The sequence below is a fragment of the Takifugu flavidus genome, chromosome 17, assembly GCF_003711565.1.
Source record: "Takifugu flavidus isolate HTHZ2018 chromosome 17, ASM371156v2, whole genome shotgun sequence".
Lineage (NCBI taxonomy): Eukaryota > Metazoa > Chordata > Actinopteri > Tetraodontiformes > Tetraodontidae > Takifugu > Takifugu flavidus.
In genome coordinates, this window is record NC_079536.1 from 9,088,425 (window position 1) to 9,115,894 (window position 27,470).

Sequence of the window (27,470 nt, forward strand, 5' to 3'; positions counted from 1 at the left end):
AATTTTGGATTCTGATATCCTTTTTTTGATTTGTTTTGTGGCAACATTAACATGTAAACAGCAAGTCAATGAACTTGGTACTATTGAACCAGCAAAAAGGTGCTAAAGTTTTGTTAAGTCTTGAATTTTAGGGCCATTTGAAAGAGTAATTCTCAAATATCAGATAAATTAAGAACCTTTTGAAGATTCTGTTGATCATTTCTCAAAGGTTTATACTGTGACCAGGAAAGAGGAAGCTGTGATTTGATATTTTATTATCAAATAAGCAGAAAATGAAAATTGTATCAAGCTGCAAGTTGAGGCATCTCTTTACAGTGATGACAATATAGCAACAGCCTGAGAAATTTTCCTTTCAGCTGTAATTATTGAGCATATTAGCTCCTCCGAACAGATGCTAGAACTGGATAATCACATCTTGTACTCATATTCCCTCTACTCCTTTTACACATTGCCTGCTGTGATTAATAGTGCAACAGGGAAATCTGCTGATTCCACTAAAGGATGAGCCTCTCTGCATGCATATTTATCCCTCTATCTGGGGTGGTGTGTGAGTATGTGACTCCAGACAAGGAGAAATATCGCTCTGTCAAAGGGCCTGAACAACAGATTTGCTCTGTCTGTTATTAAATATATGCTACTAGCATCATTCTCTTTTCTATGTCCATCTGCAGAAACATTGTCAGTGTGTTTGAATGAGAAGAGTGCAAACCTGCAGCTCCATACAGCAGCTCTACGGTTCCTCTGCACGGTTCTCAAAGAGGAGACGAAAAATCGGGGTGTCGAGATCACAACTTCAAACTGTAATCCTGCTCCGGCGTTGTGTGACATTGTCAGAGGCCCGTCAGCAGGCCAGCTGTGTGAGCTTCTACTGCAGGTATGCAGAACATACCTAAGTTACTTCTGTCCATTTGTTGTCTTAAATAAGCATGAACACTGTTTTATCCTCACATCAGAGTTTTGAGAAGGTGACCTTTCAGGACTCTATAAAGAAGTTAGCATCAAGAGCTCTGATGACATTGCTGGCCTGCAGCCCTGCAGCTCAAACGCACGCCGCTAAAGGTACTTCCCCTAAAAATGTGTCATAGGATCCAAAAGACAAATGAGATATTTCCCTAATTTCTTTTTGTTTTCCCAGCCGGTTTCATCGAGAACTGCGTGGAGCAGTTGAAGCAGAGCCACTCCCAGCTCAATCTGGAGTCAGTCCGACCCGAGAAAGCTCTTCATCGCAAAAAGGTCAGAAGCAGAAATTCGAGGGAACATTTTTGCCACAGTAAAACTGACTCCAACATAAAGCGTTTGGTTAAATATTATGTCCTTTGTTTTCCTCAGCCACTGGCATATTTTATCTTTAAACAGGCTTGTTTTTGTGATGTCTGACTGCATTATCAGGAAGAAAGCTGTATGAAAGAAGTCAAGCTGACAGTGGAGATGCTGCAGAGCGCTCTTTACTGCAGCGATGAATGCAAAGTGAGCCTCAGTGAACACCTTTTAATTCTTCCGCTAATTGTTCCGTAATGAAACCTCAGAATATTAATGTCTCTGCAAATGAGATCCACCTTAATGTGTTTTTCATTTTAGCCTGTATTTGTTTATCCATGGTGGTTATATCAGACTAGAGCAGTGTATGCTCTGTACACACACTGAGGAAAATATTGGGTTTTTTTGTTGAATGATATTTTCTCATGCGCGAACTTTACATTCTAATTGTGTTTGTGCATAGGGGGTGGCCACAGATGCTCGGCTCACACTGGCACTCTATGCTCTTTGGCCCTGGCTCTTGTTGGACGACCCCACCATGGAGGCCGTATTGGAGCTTCTGTGTGTCTACACGGCCAGTTTTCCCACAGGTCTGTGTGTGTGTGTGTGTGTGTGTGTTTGTGTGTGTGTGTGTTTTCAGGCACTGTGCCTGTCTGTGGGGACTGAGTCACACACATTTAGGACTGAGGGTAACATTGTCTCCCCCAGTTACCACTGAGAAACATTGTGTATCACTGTCTACCACCAGTGCTCACTTGCCTGCCAGTCACAATCATCTGTCATCGCAACAGGTTTCAGACCAGGAGGCGATCTATGGAAAATTACACCTCTCTGCATTGGCTGCCACGTGGTTTTGGGTTAAATTCAAAGATGTTGAATACAGGAAATGCAAGCCTCATGTGGCCGTTGCATTTGTGCAGTGGAAATCTTTATAATCAGGAAGTCCCTGTTTATACCTCTAAGTGCATCTCTGTTTGATTGACACCTGTTCCTCAGCGAGAACGTGCACTCTGATCTAAACTCGCTCACTTTAGACTTCTCATACGCCGGTACTGTGAAGCCACAGAAATCAGTGAAGTCAGGCATAGCATTTCCCTAAAGGGGAAGCGAACAGCGGTTCGTGTTGAGGCTGTGAACAGCCAGGCTTAGTATTACACCATCCAGCCTCGGGCTACCATCTTGTCTCCTGAGACTTCTACATTCTTACTGAATGTTTCATCTCCTCTCTCACTTTTTCATCCGAGGCTTTATTTGCACTGAGGTTGTTGTTCGTCTGTGCCACACACGTTTCCAAAGATATTTTTGTATCAGCCCGGAGTCTAGCTTCTACAGACGGAAAAGTATAAAGTTATTTTCTGAATTTCTGTGGATTTATGGCTGCTGTATTATTGCAGGGAAACTAATGAAACTAAGAGGATTTTCCTGTCAGCTCTGTTTCAGACCAGCTTTCTTGACGTATATTAGGGAGAACCTCAGGCTAACACCAGCTAACCACACGTTACCATAGTGGGATTAGTGTAGCCAACAAGCTGTCATGTTCTGCAGTTAGCAACATCAGTCATTTCAGGCCGGATCTGGTCAGAGCTTGTTTATTTCTGTATTTTGTAAGTAATCTACAACTGCTACAATTAGCCGTGTCAGTTAGCTGCTGCGAACCCGCTGCCAGATGAAAAATAGATTCTAGTTACATCATGAATCTTTATGTTGTGTGTGAGAGCACATTTCTAAATAGCCTTGGAAGAGAAGAAACCATAGCCTGAGGCTAATGAATCATCTTCCTTCCCAGCATCACATGTTGCTTTAATGGTGAACAAAACAATACTGCTGACTGACCTGTCAATGTGATGCAGTCAAATTTAGGTGAAATTAGTTTCATCAGAAGAACAGTTGTCTGTTCTGTGTTTTGCTTTCAGGATGCAGTGCTCTTTGCGGCAGTGGTACCGACCCTGCGCCGGGCACTAAAGCATTGCTCGGCAACTCTCTGATGCACTCTGTGATGAAGCTGGCCTTAGGAGTCACTCCCGATAACGGCACTATTCAGAAGCTGGCGTTCTCTCTCTTGGCTAATCTCGCCATGTCCCATGACTGCCGAGGTGTCCTGCAAAAGGTATCCACCGAGCACAACATCGGCACACCTAAAAACCTCGATTGATGGTGTGGAAAAAGCACATCTTCATGCAACCCTGTTTGCACGATTCTAAACGTTTTATGTGTTTTGCTTTTTCAGAACAATTTTCTTCAAGCTTTTCCCAAAGCAGGGGCCAGCAAAGCCACAATCGCAGTCAGCGGTGGTGGCGGCAGCGGCAGGAGCCTGCTGGGCCTGTGGCTGACACTGTTGGTCAATCTCTCATTCGCAGAGGACGGCCAGCAGAGCATCCTCAGGGTGAGAGGCGCTCTGGAACTGCTGGCGGACCTGGCACAGCACCGGCACCCCGCGCTGCTCACCCTGCACAACCTCTGCTTCTGCTCCGCCAATAAGCCACACATCCTTGCCAACGGTACAGGGAGGCTGAGTAAATGATTATCTGTTGCTCCTACATTCAATGCTCATGAAAGTAGAAAAGCAACAAATGAAAGTGCAACTCCATCTGAATTTTCAGTTTGCAGTTTAGGGTCTTAGTTCCTGTTTGTGTTACAGTCAATAAACCACAAAGATGATCTGGAAAAAGTTTAGACACTTCAATGTTGCAAAGATCGTAGATTTGAATGTTAATCTGATTAGTCAGTAAATTATCAAAGTTAAAGATGCTCCTGGGAAATTGCTGCTAATACAAAAAGAAAATGGTTAAAGCTGCTCATCCTGTGCAGACACTGAATAGGGGATGACATTATTTGTTGTTGCATAAATGCATTTCCTGTGTGGTCTCAACCTGACCTTTTAAGTGGAAAGAGGAGAGATATGAATTTATGTCATGTTCACAGCATCCTGTTTCTATTTTTTTTTAAAATAAAGATTGGCTTCTCTTTGTTTTTCAGACAAAGCCATGAAGGTGTTGCTCTGCTGTTTGGACAGTGAAGCAACAGAGACCTGCTGTATGGGAGTGTCTGGACTCTGGGCTTTGCTTCATAATAATCAAAGGGTGCATGCACACATGCGCACGCATACAGGCATACAAACTCTTAATTTTGCAAATATCTTATCCGTCCTTCTGGTTTTTTCCAAAGGCCAAGACAAGACTGAAGTGTCCCACTGTTCAACTAAGAATCCAAGAGGCACACGCCCGCTTTAAGAAGGGTACACATCCATTCACTTTAATGTCATATGTTGATGTTTTTCATGGTTGTGATTTTTTCTGTCCTGTAAACCACAGAACTGGAGAACAAACAGGAACCCACCTCGGCCTACCTGCTGAAGTGCCTGGAAAATCTCTCCCAGCTGCTAAAACACTGACTGTATTTATATTTTTGTGTTTACATTTCTTGTAACAATCAAATGCTACATAGTAAAACCGACACTTCCAACCAACAGCTTCACCTTCTTTCCAACACCCAAGACCACCAGCATGTTGTTGGAGCAGCTGTGCCACCACACGTTTTCTGCCTTACTGCACGTCTGAGCTGAAAAGTGAAAATTAACCAGATTAAACTGTTTATCTACCAGAGAAACATCAACTATACTGTAGTGTTTGATTAAGGTGAATCCTCAGGGAACACAAGCTATTGTTATAATTACTTATTATTGCTACTAGATAAAATATTTTGTTTAAAATACAATACAATATCGCAGCGTTCGTGAATTATTATAGGTCCATAATCCTGTCAGCCCCCCGCCCCCATGCAAACCACCCCACTGACGCTGTAACACAACAAATCTTTTCCAACCGCACGCGGCTCAAGCTTGTCTACAACCACTGAGCGAACAGTAAGTGCAGCTGGGGTGCCTCTCCGCTTGTCTCATCAATGCAGCTTTCATTCTCCCTCGCCGGGACAACATGGTAGCTGTACAAAGGGACCACTGGTACTTGATGGTACTCATCATTGTGCCTTTTCTGAAAGGTAAAGATCAATTTTGACTGTGTTTGTATTTTAAAAATCCCTTTTTTATCCCTTTTAATGACTGTTGGTTGTCAGGCTGGTGTTCCAAGTATCCTGTAGTGCAGGAGGAAGATTAAATTGAGCATTTTCTCTGGGGCCAGGACGATAGAAGATGTTATTGTTAGTTTTGATGGCATTATTCTAAAACCTGCCAGAGTGCTCCCAGGGGCATCATGGGACTTGAAATCTGCTGTCGCTCAGCTCAGACAAAGGCCTTTGAAAACATGGGTGCTTGATCAGCAGCTATTGTCAGGTGTGTGTGTGTGTGTGTATGTGTGTGTCTAGCTTAAATGAGCCTAATTAGTATTGCCCATGGGATGGCCTCAATGATGTGGTGATCTTCAGGTAGGGGAGGGAAAATGTCTTTTTCAAGTCATTTTGTGATATTTGATATTTGCCTCACTTTGCCTCATTAAATTGAAATTCTGACCATTGATTTAACAGAAAACTATTCTTCTTAGATGTGGTACCACAGAAAGATGCTGTAACAGTCCGGCTGGAGGAAGGGATGGTTCTGAAGTGTCTGTGCCCCTGGCAGGGCAGCTTCAGCATGGTGTCTTGGACCAAACCGCCCAACAAGGATCCGATCGCCGTCTTCCACCCAGAGTTGGGGATGTCCTTCTCTCACCATTACCAGGAGAGGATCGAGTTTCTGAGGAGCACCCCCATGGACGGAAGCATTTCCCTCAAGAATGTCACTCACCAGGACATCGGGGTGTACCACTGCTCCGTGCAGAGCTTCCCTCAAGGTTCCTGGACGAAGAGCATTCAGGTGGAAGATTTAGGTAGGCGAGGTAGAAATGCTGACTGGTTGCTGTGCCCCCTCTCATGACTCATGCTGTGACACTGAAATGTAGACCTTTCGAAATCTATTTTAGAGGTTTCATTTTAAATCTGGCACTGCTGATCATACAATTTACACTTGTGACATGATGCAAGGCTCCATTTTAGGCCCCCTTGTTATATGCTTCTTGCTAAGGAATTTTTATAATTTCCTCCCAATTTTAGTTCATGGCCCCTTTACTTGGAACCACCCACCTGATCAGTTAAAGTCTCATCATTTTCGCTGTTTTGGCTCTCTTAAGCACCCTATAGCCGCCAATTTCATAACCAAGGATTGTTATTATGATTGGTTTTATTTCCACCACACAGATCTCGCTCTCTCACCTAATATCCTGTTTGTAGATGAACACCCAGACGAAGAAGAACACGGCGACAGTTCAGAGACCCAAGACGTGATCCGTGTGGACACCGAGTTGGTAGCAGAGCAGCACAGCAACACAACAGTCTTCTGTAACCGCGAGCATGACAACACCGTCCACAATGTGACTCTGGAGAGGATGTCACACGACGACCAGCCCTGGGGCGTCATCGGGGTGTGCAGCAGCATTAAAGGAGGCCCGGTGGCTCAGAACTACAGTGACAGGGGTAGACTCACCTGCACCGACGCCCTTAATGTCCGCCTGCACCTGACAGGTGTGCAGCAGCAGGACGCTGGCCTCTACCGCTGCACGTGGAGCACAGACGGCGTTCTGCAGACCACCACAATGCTGCTCAGGGTACAGCCCACGGATACCGAAGCAGGTGATTTTATAAGTGTAACTTATGAGTCTGAAGCAAACAGCCAGAAATGTAATGTAAAAAATGTAATGTAAAAAAGCACTTTCTTGTTTTTAATTACAGGTGGATTCAGCCTGTCTGCCTATGTGATGTATATTTACATTGGGGCAGGAGTCGCTGGCTTTATTTTGCTCATCATTTTTATCGTCCTGACAACTAAACACATGTAAGATCCAACAGCTATGGCATCGCCAGCAAATGAACTTGTAAAATATCATTTTTGTTCTATTTACTAACACATGATGTGGAAAGAATGTCCATGAGTAAGATTTTTGTTCAGTGTTTTGCTGTTTCAGTTATGGGTTTGATTTGACAACAGTGTTCCTCTTATGCAATGAGCATAAATAGAATCTCCTCTTAATCGCTGTTAACGACCCATGATGACGTCATTGATAGGCACCACACCACCACCATTCTCTACCCCAAAGTCCATAATAACTCATTTTGCATGGTGTGAAAACAGCAGCTCTCCGGCTTGGCATCACAGGAAGTTTCTAATTAACACCGACACGTTTCCTAAAACTGATCTGGATACATGACATGAACACCTTTAAAATAGCTCTGCATATTTACAGTCTGAGAAAATTATAGTTGGAGTGGCTGTTGTTTCTTCTGGTGCTGATGCGTTTCTTCCATGCCATCGCCACAGGAAGCAGAGGAATCGAGTGGAGTACAGAGTCAAACTGCATCCTGCTCAGAGACCGGTGAGCCTCACCTTTTTCATCATCTCCACTTTTGTCGTTGCTCTCGACTCCTTCGCAGCGCTCCCTTACCTTCTCTTCAGGAGTGCTTTCAATTATAAAAGCATCCCCCTTTACTCCTAAACACGCCATCAGAGGAGCACGTTTATGTGAATGCGTATTGCTTTTGTTCCCACGCCTTCTGTGCTCGTGTGCTAATCACGTCACTCACGTCTTCACAGATTCATAACTTCTATGAGAACATCTCTGTGTGTCCCAGGAAGAAGCCCAGGCACATCAGCGAGTGCCCGATCTATGTCAACCTGCTGACTGCAGGAAATGAGGCAGCATCATCACGATTAATTAATCGTTTGGGACATTCGTCACTGTTGACATGAACTCAGCTGCTCTCAGTTTGTTGTGTATTATCTGATTTTGATGATCTTTTTCATTCATATGCTTACACTGATTATTACTGTTGAACTGCTCATATCACAGACTAATTAACTGTAGAGTTCTCTAGGAAACAACTTATTTTGTGTAAAATAGTACCCAACAGTAGCTATTGTGCACCCAGTCTTTTTTGCTCCCTTAACCCGGTGTAAAACAACCAGCCCCAGTTTGCGTGGCTGCTCTTCTCTGGCCCCTCCCAGTCTCCGTTCAGACTAACAGTCTAACAGGAATGAAAAACAGTCACTCGGACAAGAGACAACTGTCGATCATAAAGGGACACAATAAACTTGTTTTAGATGTAGACAGTAGTACAGAAAGTAACCGCACACCTGACTGATCCTGTGACCTAATGCATTGAACCTAATGTAAAAATGTAGAGTGTGAAGACGGGTTGTATATTTTGAGATAAATGCATTATTTCTTAATGTTTGGGCAGTTTTTGTCATCGCTTTCTTTATTTCATATTCTCTTAAATATTTTTTAAATTGCTAAAATAGGTGTTAAATCTACTACACATCATTACATTTTCAGTGGTTTTCCAGGTCAAAGCTACCACCAGGTGGTGCTGTTTCCTTTCTCAATTTTAAATGAATCCAAGACAATCAGTTGACAGAACCAAAAGTCTGCTGCCATGACTGAATTTATTCACCTTTTTAATCATCAAAAACATATTTACATTCCATGAAAACTAGTCCTACACTCTATGTATCCAAAGTGCTAATAAGACACGACAGAAGACCAAAACGTGACGAACAGCGATAATAGGATTCGCGACGACACCCAAAATCAACGACGAAAACATTACAAGAACTTTCCCCTATTCTTGTTTTCTAGTACAGATGCTCTACGTATACTCACAAATCACGCTTTAGCCAGACTCGAAACAAACATGGTCGAATACACCGGCTGTGGGCAGCATATCGTTATGAAATCAATCTGAACGATCTGTCAGTCTGATTGTCACAACAATCCTTTTGTGAATTTTTGCTGAAATGATGCCTGGGGCCATGGTAAATAAAAAAAAGAGAAGTAACACATTTAAGGGCTCAGTACGTGAAATATTCCAGTTCGAAATCTGAATCACCCTCAAAATCAGAGAAAGAATGAGATCCTAGGCTCGTGTGACCTTGTGTGTGTGTCTGTGTGTGATGGGGGGCAGATGGGCTCCTGGGGGTCCTCCCAGACTTGGATTAGGACATCAGTCAAGTCTGTTTTGCAACATTTTGGTGCAACCGTACACACAAGTTACACAAGTTCCAGGGATGCTCAATTCAATTCAGGTCTGAGGAACAGTCAAGAACATTGACACTTTAGCCATCTGGGAACTGCTGACACTCTGTACACATGTGTGGACACTGTCCTGCACCAAAGGAACCCAGCATAACTACAGTTGTGAGCATCTTATTCTGGAACTTTAACAGCAGTCAGGCCACCTCTGGCCAGCATGTGGACATCAGTGGCACTCCAAGGATTTGCCTCCCCAGACCGTCTCTGATCCATCTGTCACGCTGAGATACAACGCTGGCAGTGGATCATCTTAAACACACTCACACAACTAGCCAGCGGGGCTCTTGCAACATTTCTCACACAATGGAAAACTCAATGAGACCTTAAGTTTGACAGAAGGCACTTCTTCACTGCGAAAACGATGCAGGCAGCAATATTTCTGCCGATTTTCCAACCTCAGAGGATTCTGTGTGCTGTAGCTTCAGCGAGGAGTCAGCTCTACTTCTGCATCACTTTTACTGATGGATGGAAAACACGATTGTACCTGGCGTGAAAATGGAGTTGCTGCTGTATCTGAAATTGCAACTGTTTTTACTAACTTTAAAAATTACTGGACTCCTGAACTTTTTTTGGACCATAATAAATACCATTTTTATCAAGCACAATCTAACAGATTATTAATCTTATACCCAATTTCCCCGCATTTCCTAGCTAATTGAAACCGTATCAATGAGATTTTTGTAATTTTTCTCTTCCATACTGAAAGACAAAGTTGTTTTTTTACTGGTTCCTCCAGTTTATGGTATGCTAGCTGCTAAGTGTACTGTCACAGTTCCACATAAAACAGTGGAGGATTATCAACTATCAGTTGGCTAGAAAATGCATTTTTGATGTTTTATGAACATTTTATTTCTATGTACATACTGGAAACTTTTATTTATAATATATGATGTAAGATTTTCCTCCCCTTTGCATTAAATGCACACGCACAAATGACCGGCTTTCCTTTTTCTTTGCTGAGTAAAAATGTTGCCATCATGCTTTAGATATGGATCAAAAACTCAAATATTAATTAATGACATTCTCCATATGTATATCTATATCCATCTATTTCCATATATAAATGACACTGTTGTGCGCTTGTTGAGGCAGCAACTTTTAGAAATTAAAGTCGAGAGTTGAAACTGTAACGTCATGTAAGGGCAAATTATGACAAACACAAGACTAAAACCTACATATGACACAGGATGCTGCCATCACAACATATAAAAGAGAATCATCTTCTCCATGTGCCTCTCCATCATTTTACATACCTATATTACATGTGTCACTATACATAATTCTACATTCTTTCTACAATAGTGGGTAAATTGTCCTCTTTATTCCGGAGCGGTTGTCATTGAAGCGGGCTCAGGTTGCAACTCTCCTCGCAGCCACTAGAGGGCGACGTCGCCTCTTCTTGCTGCTTCCTCCCTTCCTCTTCTGGCTCGTGCGCCAGAAAGTTGGGGAACGTCTGTGCTCGCGGGATGAACGTCAGTGTCAGGCCACTTCCTGTGAGGAAAAGATATGGTAGGGCATCAATAAAACCTTTCTTTATAGTAAAAGTACGGTAGATAAGTAAGTTAGATGTATTAAAGAGGATTTAAATTTGAAGAAAGCAATAGCTGTTGAAACATGATAAAACTGTTGCTTAATGACCGGCCAGTGTGATGTCTTTATATGCAAAATAAACTTCATAGAGAGTCTTCTAAAAAAACATATAGATGTAGGTGGTTCTTACGTAATAATATGCAAGTGTAAACTTCTATTATAGTATAAGAATATAAAGAGTTTCTTTCAGAGTGACACTATAATTTCATAAAACAATGTCTGATTTCTCCAAACGTTCATGTAAATTAATCTGCTGTTAGCATTTAGTTCATGGTTGGGGGGCTCTTCTGTGCCACTGGGGGGCCATTAAATTTATAGTAGGCTACTTTTTGGAGACAAGAACATTTAAGTAGGTTGAGAATAATGTGTCTGGAAGTAGCAAATGAGGGGCTGGAATAAAGCAGATACCTCCACAGATTAATGAAATTTGATTAATTAAAGATAACTGATTAGTAATTAGTGTTAAATCATTAATGTCCTAAAATCCAAGATGCAATTCTAAAGTTCTGTTCAAAATTTGATGAGATTCTTTGCAGTACCAAGATATTTCACCACAAACATTTAAAAAATAAAACTGAAAACTTGGTCCTCAGTTTAGAGAAAAAGCCAAGAAAACAACTTTTTTCTGTTAACTGTAAACAAGTCTATCAAACTTAATTTCCAAATTTTAATGCAACAATTAAGACAGCCTGTCGGCCTCAATTCAATGTCAAGGGCACGTGTACGTCAGGGAGATCAGTGAGCAGAAACAATAACACAAATCTCTGTGGTCAAATATGACGTGCGGGCCGATGAAGAGCGCTAATGAAAAGAAAACTCACTTTCTAGAATCTAGATGCTAGTTAAAGGAGCAACTGGCAGGAGACAGCAGAGGGGCTGGAGTGGGAGTAACCATGAGACCAAAACAGAACTAGCCATAATAGGTGAGTCATATACACACACACACACACACACATGCGTGTTTGCCTCAGTTTGTTTCCATCTATCGCTTGCTAAAATAAAGGAAAAAAATGAGAGAAGGCTCCATAAATGTTCTGAATGCTGCTCAGTCCGTGTTCTGGAAAAATACTGCAGGTCTACTAAGGGGGAAGGGGGGCACTTTATCTCTCCTCCCCCTTGAACTTAATAGATTGCTGAAACGACTGGTGTGCAACCAGGCATATCCTTTTCACATCTTTGCAATACAATCCCTCCCCTCAACCAAGGCCAATTTGTGCTGATAAAAAAAAAGACGAGCAGCTGAGCACAGAGGAGAGAGGGAGGCAGATCTCATCATCTCTGCAGCCGTAGCACAGCAACGCCTGTGTGTGGCACTCTGTGACGGCAGCCTGAAATGCGGACGAGTGCGTCGGAAAACAAACAAAAGGGAGAAATGATGGTGTCAGCTCTTCCTCCCCTGTCCTGCTCCAAGGAGCAGACAGTGATTTGTCAGAGGCTTTTCATTACCAGGGGAAGGTCATGTCAGCCAATCTGGTCTGGGGTGGCAGTGGCTGGGCCAGAGCAGACAGTACAGGTAGGGGGGACCCCCCCCACACACACACACACGGACACACACAAACACATAGCACCAGATACAGTATACTTGCTGGTCCATCCTGCATATGAGTGTCCACACAACTGTCTGTACCTTTCTTCCTCATAATGTGGTCACCCAGATGGGATCCTAGTGACGACCACAGAACTGCTTACTACTCAGGTGTGTGTGTGCGTATGTGTCTGTGTGCTTGTGTAGACTGGAATGAATAATAGATCAGGCCAAAGCAGCTTAACAATGAGCCACTTTCAATTTGTTAAATGCAGCGAAAACTTTCCAAGCTCTCTCTCTCTCAAAAAAGATCAAAACAGGTGAATGGAATGAATTTTTCATGGACCCCACTTTCGCCCGCATCTACCACGTTCCTTGTCGCCTGTTGCACTTCAGACAGTCTTACCGTCCTCTCTGACTTTGATTCCAGCTCCCCTCTTGGTGAAATCCCCTCGTATCACTTCCTGGCGATCAAACAACACAACAGCACTCCCTTCTATTAGAATTGCTAATCCTGCCACGCACAATCACAGAACGCGGGGAAGAAGAGGAGCGTGTACATGCCACAGAGCAAAATGACAAAACCATATATTAAACAGTCTGCTGAAAGTATACCAGCACTCTTTTAGTGTGGGAAATTGAACCGTTTCCAAGAGTCATGGCGCTGTCCTTTTTCTCAACTTGAAAACTTTAAAGTGCCCTTATTTGTATGCATCAGCAAACTGGAGGAAACAGCAGTTTGACTGAAATGCAAAAGAGTGAATAACATTAGGACAGTAGAGGTGAAATACAGCAGGAAGTGGATGCACTGTTGTTTCTGGAGATTAAAACAGTTTCCTCTCCTCCTTTGGTTTGGTTTTACATTTTTGGTAGCCATGGTAGTGAGACAGATGTGATGGATGACGCAGTTCCTCCTGTAAACTGCTGAAAATACACAACTGGGTGAATAAACCTCTACGCCACCAGGAAATGTTTTTCTTTACCCCCCTCCCACAAACCCACTGGCTATTTTAAAGCAACCCAGGCATGACTCAGCAAATTGACTGTGCTGATTGGATATTCATCATTCATGCAGGGACACGGCCAAGGAGAAAGTACGCAGACGTCGTGCTCTAAAATCCTATTTTCTGACCGCATTGAAGTTGTAATTAACATAACAGTGTAGAGTTCTTTAAGCTCTACATTCACAAAAAGGTGACCTTGTGTAGCAGTTATTGCAGTTATGTGTGGACCTCCATGTTTAGGGGCTGAAAAATATTTGGGCTGTTGATTGACAGGAAGTAGTTGCGGTCCATTCCACCAATGCTGTAGACAGATGAAGAGGGTAAAAGGGCTGGCGTTGACTCCTGCGGCTTGCTTTGATGTTTGGCAGCTCTTTGACGTGAGCTATCTTAAAAATCTGCCAGTGAAATATAAAATTTCAGCGTACAAATTCCGGTGCAAATCAGCAGTAACCTTTTAGAACAGGAAACCTTGACAATCTTTAGCAGAAACCAAGGAAATGTTGATGTGTTAGTTTGCCAAGACATTATTGGATGAACTTCAATGGCAGGGATTCTAATTACTGGTGGGAATTTAGACAAAAGCTGTGTATCCAGGAATTGTAAAGGGACTGCTGGTTCTTGTCTATTAACACCTTTACGAATGTGTTGGCTGGAGCTGGAGATCTGAGAAGCCACTAAAAGAACATGCCTGATCCATCCTACAAAAACCTCTAGTAGAGACACAAAATGGTAGGATGGCTAAGGCTGCATGACATTAATAGTTCACTTCCTCTCTCTCTCTCTCTCTCTCTCTCTCTCTCTCTCACACACACACACACACACACACACACACACACACACAGAATCATTGGCATCATAGCTATCTTCAAACACAACGGTGAACTAAACTCACGATTGCGCACGAGCAATCACGAGTTTTATTGTAACAGAAAAAAAGAGTTACAGAGAGAAACAGAGAGAAAGATTCTCTGTTTGAGTGTAAGAAGATTAGAGAGACTGGACCTATAAATAATGACCTTGAGATCAAATCTTCATGAAAGCATCTTAAAGTTTGCAGTGCAAGATTCATATTTCTGCTTTTAAGCACGTCAGGGCACAATTACATGATGATCAAAAAAAAAAAAGTGGACTCAGCTTTTCAAAAGAAAATGGCGACATCAGAGTAACTTTCATCTTTACCGGATTTTCTGTTCCGCTCTATCAGTGAAAGCCAAAAGGACGTAATTCTCAGATAATTCTACTAATCAACTAATACCACAGACAGAGCATAATCTCATCAGCTCACTAATCACCTTCCAGCCTCCAGCCTACATGTAGACACTGATACACACGCACACTCCTTTACGCACAAATGTGTTTTGCGCCTCTTGTAATCTAGTTTGGATTATTGGTCTACATCACAGGAAAACAAAGTCAAAGAGAAAAAAATGCATCTTTGACCAGCTGAAAGCAACAACTTGAGAAGTACAGTATGTGACGATTGAACTACAAACTTGTCTTCTTTGAGCTCATCTCTGGTTTGACCCACATCTCCACTTCTGCCGCTGGCTGTGTTTTTCTTAATGAGCCAAAATGATGACGATTATGTGTCAAACCAGATGTTGTTGTTTGAGATTCCCAGTGGAAAAACACAGAAACAACTCCCCTCCAAGAGCTGGCTTCACTCATCAAAATGTAACCCAATCACAATCAAAGTGCTTCTTCCCAGCTAAGATAGTAGCTTGTTTTTTTGCTCAATGGATATATTGTTGGGAAAAAATTGCTGCTGAAGTCTCAGTGCTCCTCCCTGTCGCTTCAATGGAAGGCTTCTGTACATTTCCGTGCCTTTATTTAGCAATGGCGCGCATGGTAATTGCTAACTCCGTGGCTGTACCTTGGAAACTGTAGAGATCTCCCACGCTGTTCTGACGCGTGATGTGCTGCCAGTAGGCACTGCGTGGCAGGGAGATGGACCTGGTTAGCGTCTCTCTGGAGTGGATCTGAAACAGACAGAGAGGACTCACAGTGTCCTTCACTTTCTGTCACTCCTTAGTGGCAGGGGATTGCGGGGGAATTGGTGTGTTGTATGGTGGGTTTCTGGTTGAATGGCATGTTTGCGCTTGGCTGACGGGATAAAACTACATTTGGGATTATGGTAGTGACTTATTGCTGGAGAAAATGTTGTTTGTCTGTTTTTTACTTTTATTTGCAGTGTGTAAATGAAAGCTGCAAGTTAACAAGATCTGGCCTGGAACATATGAGATATGTCATGATTCTGCTATAAAATTCTTAAAATACAAACTGAAAACTGATTTTTGTGCCATATTTTTGCAGGAATGCTAATATGCTTTATTTGGAAATGTTCCCAAAGCATCAGCATATGGTCAAGGCTCATCAAACACCAGATTCGCCTACATAAATAAAGAATACGGATGATGGTGTGGAGAAAGGGAGGAAAGAGAGGAGGAAAAGGCCAAATCCATGGGGTGTCAAAGGGAAGTCACCAGGCAGAAACAGTGTTTATGTGTGGCTTCATTAATTATATTCAATCAAATGTTGCAGATATAAAAAGATTTCTGTTTTTTGCCTGCAAAAACTCCTTGCTTTGTTCTGAGACGCCATGGGCGTCACACAAATGCATGGATGTACCTGTAAGCTTTTCTCCATCTCCTCCATCATCCTCTCATGTTGCTGGGCGATGGCCAGGGTGGCTGAGTGGACTCGCTGGTAGATCATCTCCCCCTCTCGAGTTTGGAACGTGAACAGACCCTCTCCTGTGTCGCACATCCTGCGCCAGAAACACACACGGAGACGGGAAGAGGCGCACACACTTTGATCGCTGATTTACAAATATGCATGGCTGAATATATGTGCAGCAATGTGCTAAGCCTCTAAAGTCAAACAGGCACGTGTGCAAGGAGACACAATGCATGTATAAAGAGATGCACTCGCACCCATCACATCATTGCCTGAAGTGCTCTGCGGGAACTGTCGACATCCTGGGATGTTATGGAGTTTTTTTCCATCACTTTTTGACAGATGTCTTCTTCCCTGTTGCTGCTGCCAGCACTTCAGTCACACATCCTCTTGCAGAAAACAAGCAGTGCTCGCTTGCTCTGCAGCACACCTACCTTCCAGACTCAAACGTGAACCAAGTGGAGTCTCGGCCGTATCGTCGCAGCGAGCTGAGGGGCCACATGACCAGTTTGAGGCGAGGGTTGTGTATGTCCCACAGGTAGATGTTTTCGTGCGTGATCTGCATGGTGCACTCGCCGTAGATGTCCAGGTTAGGGGTGGGCATCAGGTACACGTTGAAACGCTCTGGCAAAAAAATATGAGGAAGAAATGCAGATGGAAATATTCCCATTTTATCCCATATTTAATGTCATGCAGCCAGCATTAGGAGACTACTGGAGCTTCAAAGGTGTTGGCAGGCCAAATTAGCTGCCTGTGGTCATCTGGTTGTCTGCCTGCAGTTGTTCTGAGCTTTTAGCACAATTAGAGGAAAAGTAACTACAAAATATAGTAAAACAAAGTCAAACTATGTAGTTCTTTTTATTTACAACAATTGCAGTCATTTTTAAAATTTCCAGCACCTAATGGACACTCTGCAGGTTGAGATTAAACACCAGCACCAGAATCTGACTATCTTTCTGTGGTGAAGCGGACCTTAATGTTAGCTTCAAATCAACATGAAACAATAAAATATCACAAGAATCTGCTTGTTTAAAGAGTGCAGGAAGTGGAAAAATGTGGAGGTTTAACACACAAGACATTGTCTTTTCATTAAACACATTTTTTTACCTCTAATTTAAACACCGAAACATCAAATGGAATAAATACTGTAGCTGCAGTAAGAGCTGCTGCTCAGCAGGGAAGCCGAGAGCACCAGACATCAGAAGGAACCAGCCTATTTTCATTTTTAAACCTGTGATTTGAAGCTTTACATTAACCGAGAAACACTTCATTTTGTCTCCGTTTGAACATTTCACTGATGCAATAATGTCGACGTGAACGTGGTTGCTTTGAAATGCAGCTTCACCCGTTCTTGAAAATGTGACATTTTCTGAGACTGCTGGCCCTAAACACACAACCTTCTATTAAAATATGCCAAATAATAAAATAATTGGGGGGGTTTATTGGACGTAAGGCAAGTGTAAGAATGTTAAATTACCCCTGGCAAAGATATGAGTTTGAACTGTTGACACTCCCAGGGGGGAGGATGAAAGACAGAGAGGGTGGGGGTATGATGTAAAGTGCATTAGTTTTCACCAATTATGTTTAATGATTCAAAATAAGCAATGTGTCTTCAGCGGATTGGAAATGATAATGTGATAGTGGGGAATATACAATGGGACGAAGAAATGAACTCAGATTTAATTACCTGTCCCTCCTGCTTACCGATGGCCATGAACTGAACCCTGATCACAGAATGTTGTTCTCTACTGCAGAGCAGCGTCTCTGGCTCACTCTGCTGGCAAAAAACACCTTCAATTTAACTCGGGTGCCAAATTGCAGGACGGATGAACTGCGTGGTTACACTTAGCTGGCTGACTGCAGCACAGAGGAGAAAGTTTCCCTTTACGGACGCAGTGAACTCAAACGGGCTGATGGATAGCAAATTCTTTTCAATTACTCGCCCTTTTACAACCCTGAACTGCTGTTCTTTGCCTGTTGCCTTTTCAATTTCTTCAGCTGGTTTACAAATTACGCAGAGAATGAGCTCCGTCGGTGCTGCTGCCCTGTTGTCTCTTCTCTTTTCTATTTTCCATTTCCTGTAAGTGGAGGGAGAAGGAGTGCGTATTTCTTCCACATGGCTCTAGGAGTCATAATCTCATCCATCTCTGTGACAAGCTTCATTATAAGGGAAGCCAGTGATGCACAGCACTTCTCATTAGGCCTCGAACAGAGTCCCAACCACAGCCTGTGACCTGTGCTCACACATACACACACAAATATCTGAACATACTCCCACAGTTGAATCTGGTGCCGCAACAAAAGCCTGTTAGAGGTCTGTGGATCAGATATTGACAAAAAAAAAAGCTCTTATTAGCCAGGCCTAATTGGACAGTAATTGTTCTGCTTCCCTAACCCTCTGAGGGGCTTGCCTGCATTAACACTTATGGGTCCAGACTGCAACCGGTGACTACTTGGATAGCCGGCGGCGTGAGAGAGATTGACCCTGAATGTCTGTGTTAGCAGGATCTAATTGGGCACTCACCGTTCTGCTCACGCTGCACCCCTGCTGCTAACAGGTCTGGTTCTCCCAGGCTGATGTCGTTGAGCCGGCAGCCCAGACACTCAACACACAGCAGCTTACACCATTCCTCAGCGTCTAGCTCTGCAAAGAGAAACACAGTGTTAATGCCTGTCTACCATCCTCACGACAGGCTGCAGGCACAGGCTGCTCAATCCAGCCTTTATCTGTATTCAATAGCCTTCAGTAGAAGATTTATTGTCAGATAAAATGCTTTATATATGTGATATGAGCAGAACTAATAGCAGAGGGAGGGGTGGATCTATACCATTGATTTTGCAGAGATTATAAGAGGAAGCTGGTGACAGGACAACATCTTCTCTCCCTCCTCCAACACATGATTTCAAATCTGTTGACTCTACGGAGCTCTGCTAGAACAACAAAGCCTCAGTCACAACTCAAATACAATCAATAAGCTATTTTGGAAAATGAAAGCAGGCATCATGCTCTAAGCTGTGAATTTGAAAAGATACAATGTGGATTCATGACACAAAATAAAGTTTGTCAGTGAAGAAACATGATTCCACTCTGCTGTTAAATATGGATCTTTAAGGAGTGTCTAGTCGCAGCAGGGACAAACCGTCCTGCCAGCCAAACTCACTAATTAACACGTTATCATCGTGTGCATTTATAATTATGCATGTGTGTGTATATAAGTATATGTATACATGTGTGCGTGTGTGTATATATAAGTATATGTGTGTGTATGTGTGTGTGCGTATGTGTAATTTTAGTACTTTTCGAATAAATCATTTAAATAACAGAGCGTTGGATCCACCTTGGTTGCTGTTGCAGCTGCTGTCTGAACCCTAATTGTGTCTCACCTGCATCTGATTGTCTCCTTGTGTATTTAAACCCCCCCTCTCCGGTCTGCTGGTGCTGGACTGTCTTATGTCTAAGCCTCAAATGTGCTGCTGGTGTCATGTTTTGTGTTTATAGTTCCTGGTTTACTGATCTCAAGTTCTAGATCCCTTTTTGTGGGAACCTGTGTGTGAACTGTTGGTCCTGTGTCACTGGTCTGAGACAAATAGTTGGAACTGAGCACAAATGTTCCCTGGTGTTGCAGTTCTTTTGTAGACTGAAGCAGCTTAAACAACATCTCAGAACATAACTTAACATCCAATAGTGTCTAAACACAGATGGGGAAAAAAAGAAAATGCTGATTAAATTCCCGACAAAGCAAAACACCCTGAGCTACTGTTTAAAAGGATTAAATGTTTCATGGAATAAATTAGCGTGTTTACTGACTGTTGAAGGTAGCCTGGTTTCCACTTGGATCTACACAGTGTCTGACAGCTGGCAGATATCTGGAGAATCTGTTTAATTGGAGGCCCAGTGGAGACACACTTTTGAAACAAATCTGAAATTCTGCATGGCAGTCTCTTGTTTGAATACCAATTTTCCTCCCTATTAAGCCAGAAAAACTGTTTAGAGTCGAAAAAAGTCAATTGCTTTATTTGAGCTTTTTGCAAGACTTACTGAGGAATGAAACGAGGCAAGCGCCACAGTTTCTGTGAAGCCCCTTAACTCCAGGCCCTGCGGAGTTCTGTACATCTCCGATCACTGAGGTGTGATAACATGTTTCCTGTGTCTTTTAATCAAAACAACAACCTATTCGGTAATAGGCATGTTGGTAATTTCACTACATTTGTCTCAAATGACTGGGACGGCTGACAGATACGGAGTTTCTACATATCCATATCTTTTCCTGCCTGAGACTCCTCATTCACACAGGCAGTACCAGAAATTTGCACACATTCAGCGCTAGTGTGGCCTTTAAGCATCTCTACAACTTCCACACTTGTAGGGTCACAGCGGAAAATCAAATCTGAATTAACACTTTATCAGCATAGAGGCAGCAGAGGAAGGATGTGTGTGTGTGTGTGTGTGGAAGTGTGTGTAGGGAGAGGAAGGCATTTGTTTTTTCAATGCAGCAGTTATGAAATCCATACTGCCTTTGCCTCAATTTTGTGGTGGAATATGAGGTTTTAACACAGGTTGGGCTGCAGCTCACATTTATCACCTTCACTCGAAAGCGGGCAACTGTTGGAACACAGGATGGGTCGCTGGCCATTGTTCAGCTCCCTGTCTCACCGGCGCCGTGGAAAACAGCATAGCGCCGCTTGAGCTGAGACGTTGTGGAGTTTACCTACCCAGTTTACCTAATTAGCACCTAGTTAAGCTCCTCAACACAGAGCCTGACCTGAAAATTTAGTCCTGTCCTAGGAAAATACAAAATGATAACCATAATCAGTCACATTGCATGGCTTCAATCCCAAAACCATTAGACTGTTTCGCTTAAAGTATGACCTTTTTTTTTAGATGAGGATGATGCATACCAGTTACCAAACTGGGCATATTGGTTTACACTGTGTTCAAAATATCCTGAAAAATGATCACATTTATGTCTCTCTTCATGTGCATATGAGAGGAGGCTAAGTTGATCTGAAGGACAACTTGATACCAGTGGACACAATCATGTGGACACAATCTGATGTCCATATGTTGGCATGGAGGGCGGGTAGGTGAGCCTGTGGACATGAGAGTGAGTTATCATGGGAAACAGAGCAAAGGCAAGGCAGAGTTCACTGCTTTTGGGTCAATAATATTCACCCTGAGGTTTTCTGTTCTTTTCCATCAACAAGTATTTGCTCATTACAAACAGGCACGTGCATACACATCCAGGAGGTTGGTGTTAAGATGAGTTCATCCGTGCACATTAAGGTGCTTCCCTTATAGCCCCTGGCTTCCTTTTCACTCAGCTCCATTTATCTGCAACTAAGGAGCAGACCAACCATCCACAGATCACAGGAATTAGCTTTCTGTCCACGTAGTGAAGCAATTGCTGTTGTTACAGTTCATAAATGGGGCTGAAAATCCCAAACAAAAGATGCCCGGCATTGTATTTTACAACTTTAAAGTCAATTTTTTGGAAAAGCTCTAATCATTTTTCTTGTATAGCAGAAAACGAGCATCACTTGGAGTAGTCAGAGCTCTCCAGAGCCTCTTTCACCTTGTGCTATCAATATCTGCCTCTCACTTCTCATTCTTCCTCCAATTGTCATCTTTTTAAAAATTATTTAAATAATAACTCTAAACTTCTCCCACACCCTTTTTTCAGCCTTGTCTCAGTTTTGAATAAGGGGAAAAGAGATGCACCTGAATCACAGGAAAATGTCTTGGACGTGTCGTCACAGAAGATGATCACCACAGCGTGCTTCCTCGCATCCCTCGGCATCCGGGTAATGTTCTTGATGTTGTTCAGCTCAGTGACCTAAAGGAGATAAAACCAGCAGGTGATCATCACATCTGAGGGCTTTCCTTAGAAAAGTGAAACATTCTAGCATAAATTTGCAATTGCAAATTAAAATCAGGTCAGATGTGACCAAAAACATGATAATTATTGAAAAAAAGGCCCATTATTTCAATAATATTAGCTCTATTAAAGGACTTGTCCCTGTATATTTTATTTTAACCCCGTATTTGTTTTGAATCCATTTCTTTGAGTGTCTCTCCTCAAAACAGCATATTCAGTCATTATCATGGCGTACAATCAAAAGCAACCAAATCACTTCGCCGGGACATTGATGGAGGGAAGATTGCATTTCATAAAATATCACCTGCATTTACGGGCCATTCTGTTCAACAATCCTCTCTGTGTTCCTGGAGATAAGGACTATTACATTATCCAATGTGTGCTAACTGTGGGCACTGCGCCAGGCCGTTGGGAATGAATTAGTTGGGCCCCATGCCCGTACAGTAAAGCCATATTGTTTAAGGTTAAATGTCCAAACCTAAACACCCACAACATATGTGGGCCACAGATTCCCTCAATGGATAACATCAGACACAATTTTGCTTTACACACTAAGATTTTTCCAAGAATGAGGTGAGGAAAACAAAAGACAAATATTATTACCGTATTTCCACGACTATAAGGCGCACCTAAAACACTAAGATTTTCTCAAAAATCGACGGTGCGCCTTATAATATGGAGCGCCTTGTGAGTTCCAAAATCTGCTGTGCGCCTTTGGTGGGTGCACTACGGTAAACGCTCCGCCAATCGATTAGCGGCACACCTACGCGTAAGGATCCCCTAAAATGGCGCCGGTCAAGCAAGACGCGTATGAATGAGGCTTACTTTCAACTGCAGGCCATCGAATATGCGGCTGAAAAATGGCAATCGAGCATTCTTAGTGTTTTCGAGGCGGCACCTCTCCATATGTGCAAGGACAACTGTTGGGCAGCGGCTGCCAGCGGACTACTAGGAGAGGTCGGCCATCTTCCGCACCTACTGCGGAAGATAACCGCGCAAGATAACCGCGCCCAGCCACATCACCAACATGGATGAGATCCCTCTGACTTTTGACATCCCTTTGACCTACAAAGTGGAGAAAAAGGGACCAGCACGGTGGCGATACGCACAACGGGGCATGAGAAGTCGTCGTTCACCGTGGTTCTCGGCTGCCACGGAAACGGACAGAGCGCTGGATGACGGAAGGCGAACACTCCTTCACAAAGACTATGAGGCAGCGGCGGGCAAGTTATGCCACCATATGTGGGTGGATTGTAGACACATGGGCTATGATACCATCTTCATGTATTGTAAGAGCTTTCACAAAATCAACGCTGAACCGGAACCGGTCGGTGAGTCCGATTCAGATGATTAAGAAGAGGAATTCGGGATGTTGGACATTGAAATAGTGCAGCTGTTTAATTCAGGTACAGAAGATGAAAACTTTGAAGGTTTTGTGGCGGAAGAATGAATATTTTGTTCAATAAATATGTCAAAACTCACTGTTTTACTTCCGTTGTTATTTTTTACTGTATGTTTCAGCATGCGCCTAATAATACGGTGTGCCTTATATATGTTTTAAATACAGAAATAGCACCCATAACTGAGACTGCGCCTTTTAATACAGTGCACCTCATGGTCGTGAAAATACGGTACACATTAAAATATAGAATCTGTACATTCCATAGGAGAGTAGGGTCATTTCCTGCAAAGATCCAGTATACATCAGGCAGGATGAGTGCACATATAGTGTTCCATAAAGCCGGTGGTGAGAATCTGGAAGCAAATAATGTTCTCATCACTTGTATGGGTTCAGCAGTTAAACTGCAAGTGTGTAGCTACATCTGAGGGAGGGAGCTTTGGGTGCATTCCCAGCCTGAGGCACTACAGCGTCTGAGCAAAATGAATAATCTGTGAAGAGACCTATTCCTCAACTCCTCTACTGTTTCTTTTTAAATTTAAAATAACTGCATTAAATATGCTCAGAAGACTAAGCGTTCTCTGGTGCTGCTGTGCGCTCACATACAAGAGGCAATATCTGAAATTTACTAATGATATTTAGGACTCCCACAGCTGGTTCAGTGTGTTAGAAGGATTTCATAATGAATGTCCTTGTCGATCATTTGGAGAGCAATTTAAAGAAACCGTTGAACTTCCCAGCTTCTGTGAATGTTACATCTGTTTTTCAGTGACCTCAAAGAAAAATACCAAAAAAGTTTTGTGATCCAGAATGAATTTAATGTTGTCTGGATTCATATATTCTCTGTAGCACATCAGGACAGATACATGCAGGAAGCTGAGCCCGAGACAGACCGAAACAACACAGTTGTTGTTGCTGTCTTTGATGTCCCAGCCACAACTTGCGACATCAGAGTAAATTGGCATAAACTGACTGCCGGTGATAGGAAAAGTAGCTAATGGGAAATGAGAGAGGAGGACAGACAGACTGGTTGCAGTGGGATCACAAATAAATGGATGATCTCAGAAGATTACAAGAATTGTAAAGAAAATAATGCTACTGTTGATGATTCACTTGTTCCGCTGCTGGAAATAGACAACTGTGGAGCTTCATCAACATGCTTGACTTTTGTATGAGACGTCTCTCCCTATATCAGCATGAGTGTGAGAAATTCAGTACCCTGAAAAATAAGTTTCCAGCACCAAAAATAAGAGGGAAATGTCCAGTGCATTGCAGCCTATTTCCTTTCACAGCAACATTGACAGAAGGCCTCAGACGGGACCTTTTCCTTGATCTTTGCAACAATGCATTACCAGGTGCACTAGTGCATGCGTGCACTCATTGCTCAACCCGGTGCTGGCATGCGGGGAGGGACGTAAGCCCCCCCCCAGTGTGACAGCGCAATGCAGTGGGCAGAGAGACCCTTGGGTTGCTATCTGCTGCTGATGCTAAAGCAGGTGGAAAATATGGGAATTGTAACACAGTGAAAGAAATTTCAGAATTATAAAGCTGCTAAATCTCCGCCATTCTTCCCTAATTACAATAAAACACAGTTTAATATTTTAACGCGGATTGGCTTCGCCAGTAACTGGATCATTTAGAGGCTTCCAAATGGGAAGATATATTTATATTCTGCTCTTTTAAAAGGGGTTGAAATGCCCTAGAGGAGAGGATGAGGTTGCAAAACATATTTAATTTGTTAATTCATCTCTCGCTCCATCAGGTGGACAGATTTTTGCATGGATACGGGTCTCAGCTGGAATTAGCTGCCACTTGTTGAAATACCCCCACCACCCCAGACTACCTTAACCTTTCAAAATGCTGCACTGGGAAACAAAAAGGTGCTGCATTTTAAAATAATAAAAAAAAACATCCTGGCTTCTCATTCATGATTGGCAACCAGTGTTGTCTGATTTATCAACTAACTCTAATTCAATCCACCAGGTCAGTTTGCAAACTGAAACCGTCGGCTGTTGTCTGCTGCGCATGCCCTGCATGAAGATCCATGGGCAGCATCACCAACCATCTTCAGTTTCCTTTTAACGTTCAACCATATTCCTCATGTTACTGGTCGAGGAGGGGGAGTGGCAGCAATCTATCACTCCAAGTTATTAATTAATCCTAGACCAAAACATGGCTCCAGTTCATTTGAAAGCCTGACTCTTGGCATCACCCATCTGAGCTGGAAGAGAGAAAAGCCACTTTTGTTTGTAGTTGTATATTGCCCCCCTGCTGGGCCACATTCAGAGTTCCTTTCTGAGTTCTCTGATTTCTTATCTGACTTGGTCCTTAGAACGGACAAAGTCATTATCATTGGAGACTTTAATATCCATGTAGACGTTGTAAATGACAGCTTTAGAAATGGCTTCATTTCATTACTTGAGTCAGTTGGTGTCCTCCAGCAGATAAACCAACCAACTCATAGCTTCAACCACACCTTAGATCTAGTTCTGACTTATGGTGTTGAGGTAGAACATGTGTCAGTGTTCCCTCAGAACCCACTCCTGTCAGATCATTCTTTGATCACTTTCACATTTATGATTAATGATTCTTCTATCCTCAGAACAAAGTCTTACTATAGCAGATGTCTTTCAGATAATGCTGTAGCTAAGTTTAAGGAAGTGATCCCTGTGCTGATCCCAGGACCACTGTGTGTTTCCCCAGGGGTAAATCATTATAATCTTAGCCCTGCTGAGGTTGACTCTATTGCGGAAGGTGCTGCAACCTCACTGAGAATCACGCTTGATTCTGGTGCCCCCCTGAAAAAGAAAATAGTAACTCAGAGGAGGTGTGCCCCCTGGTATAATTCACATATCAGGACCCTCAAGCAGAAAGTGCAAAGACTGGAAAGGAAGAGGCATTCTTGTAAAATAGACAGCTATCATGTAGCCTGGAAAGACTGTCTATTAGTTTATAAAAAGGCCCTCCGTAAGGCTAGAACAGCTTATTTTTCTTTTTTAATTGAGGAAAATAAGAGCAACCCCAGGTTTCTTTTTAGCACTGTGGCCAAATTAACTAAGAGTCACAGTGTTTTAGATCCGCGTATCCCTTCTTCCCTTAGTGGTGAAGACTTCATGAGCTTCTTCACTGATAAAGTTCTAGCTATCAGAGAGAAAGCTAACCAGGCCATCCCAACAACTGGACCATCACCAGATGTGCTGACTGTGGGAACATACAGGTTTTCCAACGAGCCCTTAAACTCCTTCACCCCTATATATTTTTCTGAGGCGTCATTGCTAATTCAGAAATCCAAGACCACCACGTGTCTTTTAGATCCCATCCCAACACACCTGTTGAAGGATGTTTTACCATTGATAGGCAGTTCTATCCTGGACCAGATCAATGGTTCTTTCGTGTCAGGTTATGTACCCCGGTCCTACAAGGTGGCAGTGATTAAGCCGTTGCTTAAAAAACCATCACTGGATCCTGACGTATTAGCAAATTATAGGCCAATATCCAACCTTCCTTTTATCTCTAAAGTTCTTGAGAAGGTGGTGGTGACTCAGTTACTGGAGCACCTGCAGAGAAACAGCCTGTTTGAGATGTTTCAGTCAGGCTTTAGAGCTCATCACAGCACAGAAACAGCACTTCTTAAAGTTACTAATGATCTTCTCATAGCTTCAGATCATGGACTGGTCTCTATGCTGGTTCTGCTGGACCTCAGTTTTGATACAGTTGATCACAGCATCCTGTTACATAGACTGGAACATGTGATTGGGATTAAAGGGACAGCACTAGACTGGTTTAGATCATATTTATCTGATAGATACCAGTTTGCTCATGTCCATGGTGTTCCCTCCTCATACAGTAGGGTTAGCTATGGGGTTCCTCAAGTATCTGTACTTGGACCAATCCTCTTCACCTTGTACATGCTTCCCTTAGGGAACATTATTCGGCAGCATGGGATAAATTTTCATTGTTATGCTGATGACACTCAGCTTTATTTATCCATGAAACCAGAGGAGACAGTGTGAAGCTCCAGACCTGTCTTAAAGACATAAAGTCCTGGATGTCTTCAAATTTCCTCCT

At 42.8% G+C, this 27,470-nt stretch overlaps 3 protein-coding genes across 15 annotated transcripts in view; 2 read left to right on the top strand and 1 right to left on the bottom strand.

The window, feature by feature from the left end:
- Positions 1-5,253, top strand: part of rttn (rotatin) — a 26,247-nt gene extending 20,994 nt beyond the window's left edge. For 2 of the 8 annotated variants that reach the window (XM_057013608.1, XM_057013611.1), the window contains 10 exons: positions 672-874; positions 954-1,059; positions 1,136-1,233; positions 1,390-1,467; positions 1,721-1,847; positions 3,171-3,364; positions 3,485-3,755; positions 4,234-4,337; positions 4,423-4,492; positions 4,569-4,723. In XM_057013608.1, coding sequence (XP_056869588.1) covers positions 672-874; positions 954-1,059; positions 1,136-1,233; positions 1,390-1,467; positions 1,721-1,847; positions 3,171-3,364; positions 3,485-3,755; positions 4,234-4,337; positions 4,423-4,492; positions 4,569-4,648 — 1,331 coding nt within the window. In that variant the 3' untranslated portion in view covers positions 4,649-4,723. The other 6 variants (XM_057013607.1, XM_057013606.1, XR_008946945.1 and 3 more) reach the window with 6 other exon arrangements.
- On the top strand, positions 5,015-8,470 carry cd226 (CD226 molecule). Of its 4 annotated transcripts, none has more exons than XM_057013629.1 (6): positions 5,015-5,253; positions 5,754-6,077; positions 6,445-6,876; positions 6,976-7,078; positions 7,562-7,616; positions 7,835-8,470. In XM_057013629.1, the coding sequence occupies exons 1-6, from the start codon at positions 5,190-5,192 to the stop codon at positions 7,988-7,990; spliced, it is 1,134 nt and encodes a 377-aa protein (XP_056869609.1). In that variant the 5' UTR covers positions 5,015-5,189; the 3' UTR covers positions 7,991-8,470. The 4 variants fall into 4 exon arrangements, with proteins under 4 accessions (XP_056869609.1, XP_056869611.1, XP_056869610.1 ...); XM_057013631.1 differs by having other exon boundaries at positions 7,873-8,470; XM_057013630.1 differs by having other exon boundaries at positions 6,478-6,876.
- Positions 8,471-8,667: 197 nt separating this feature from the next.
- dok6 (docking protein 6) overlaps positions 8,668-27,470 on the bottom strand; it is a 38,812-nt gene continuing 20,009 nt past the window's right edge. For 2 of the 3 annotated variants that reach the window (XM_057013638.1, XM_057013636.1), the window contains 7 exons: positions 21,847-21,961; positions 18,652-18,771; positions 16,562-16,751; positions 16,080-16,218; positions 15,325-15,430; positions 12,854-12,911; positions 8,668-10,823 (listed from right to left, as the gene is read on the bottom strand). In XM_057013638.1, coding sequence (XP_056869618.1) covers positions 10,709-10,823; positions 12,854-12,911; positions 15,325-15,430; positions 16,080-16,218; positions 16,562-16,751; positions 18,652-18,771; positions 21,847-21,961 — 843 coding nt within the window. In that variant the 3' untranslated portion in view covers positions 8,668-10,708. The remainder of the gene's footprint in view (positions 10,824-12,853; positions 12,912-15,324; positions 15,431-16,079; positions 16,219-16,561; positions 16,752-18,651; positions 18,772-21,846; positions 21,962-27,470) is intronic. The other variant, XM_057013637.1, reaches the window with a different exon arrangement.

Bases quoted from the DNA above. Each gene is read 5' to 3' on its own strand.
- cd226 (XM_057013629.1), top strand. From the start codon at position 5,190: ATGGTAGCTGTACAAAGGGACCACTGGTACTTGATGGTACTCATCATT. The intron at 5,254-5,753 runs GTAAAGATCAAT...TATTCTTCTTAG, and splicing joins CATTGTGCCTTTTCTGAAAG to ATGTGGTACCACAGAAAGAT. The intron at 6,877-6,975 runs GTGATTTTATAA...TTTTAATTACAG, and splicing joins GCCCACGGATACCGAAGCAG to GTGGATTCAGCCTGTCTGCC.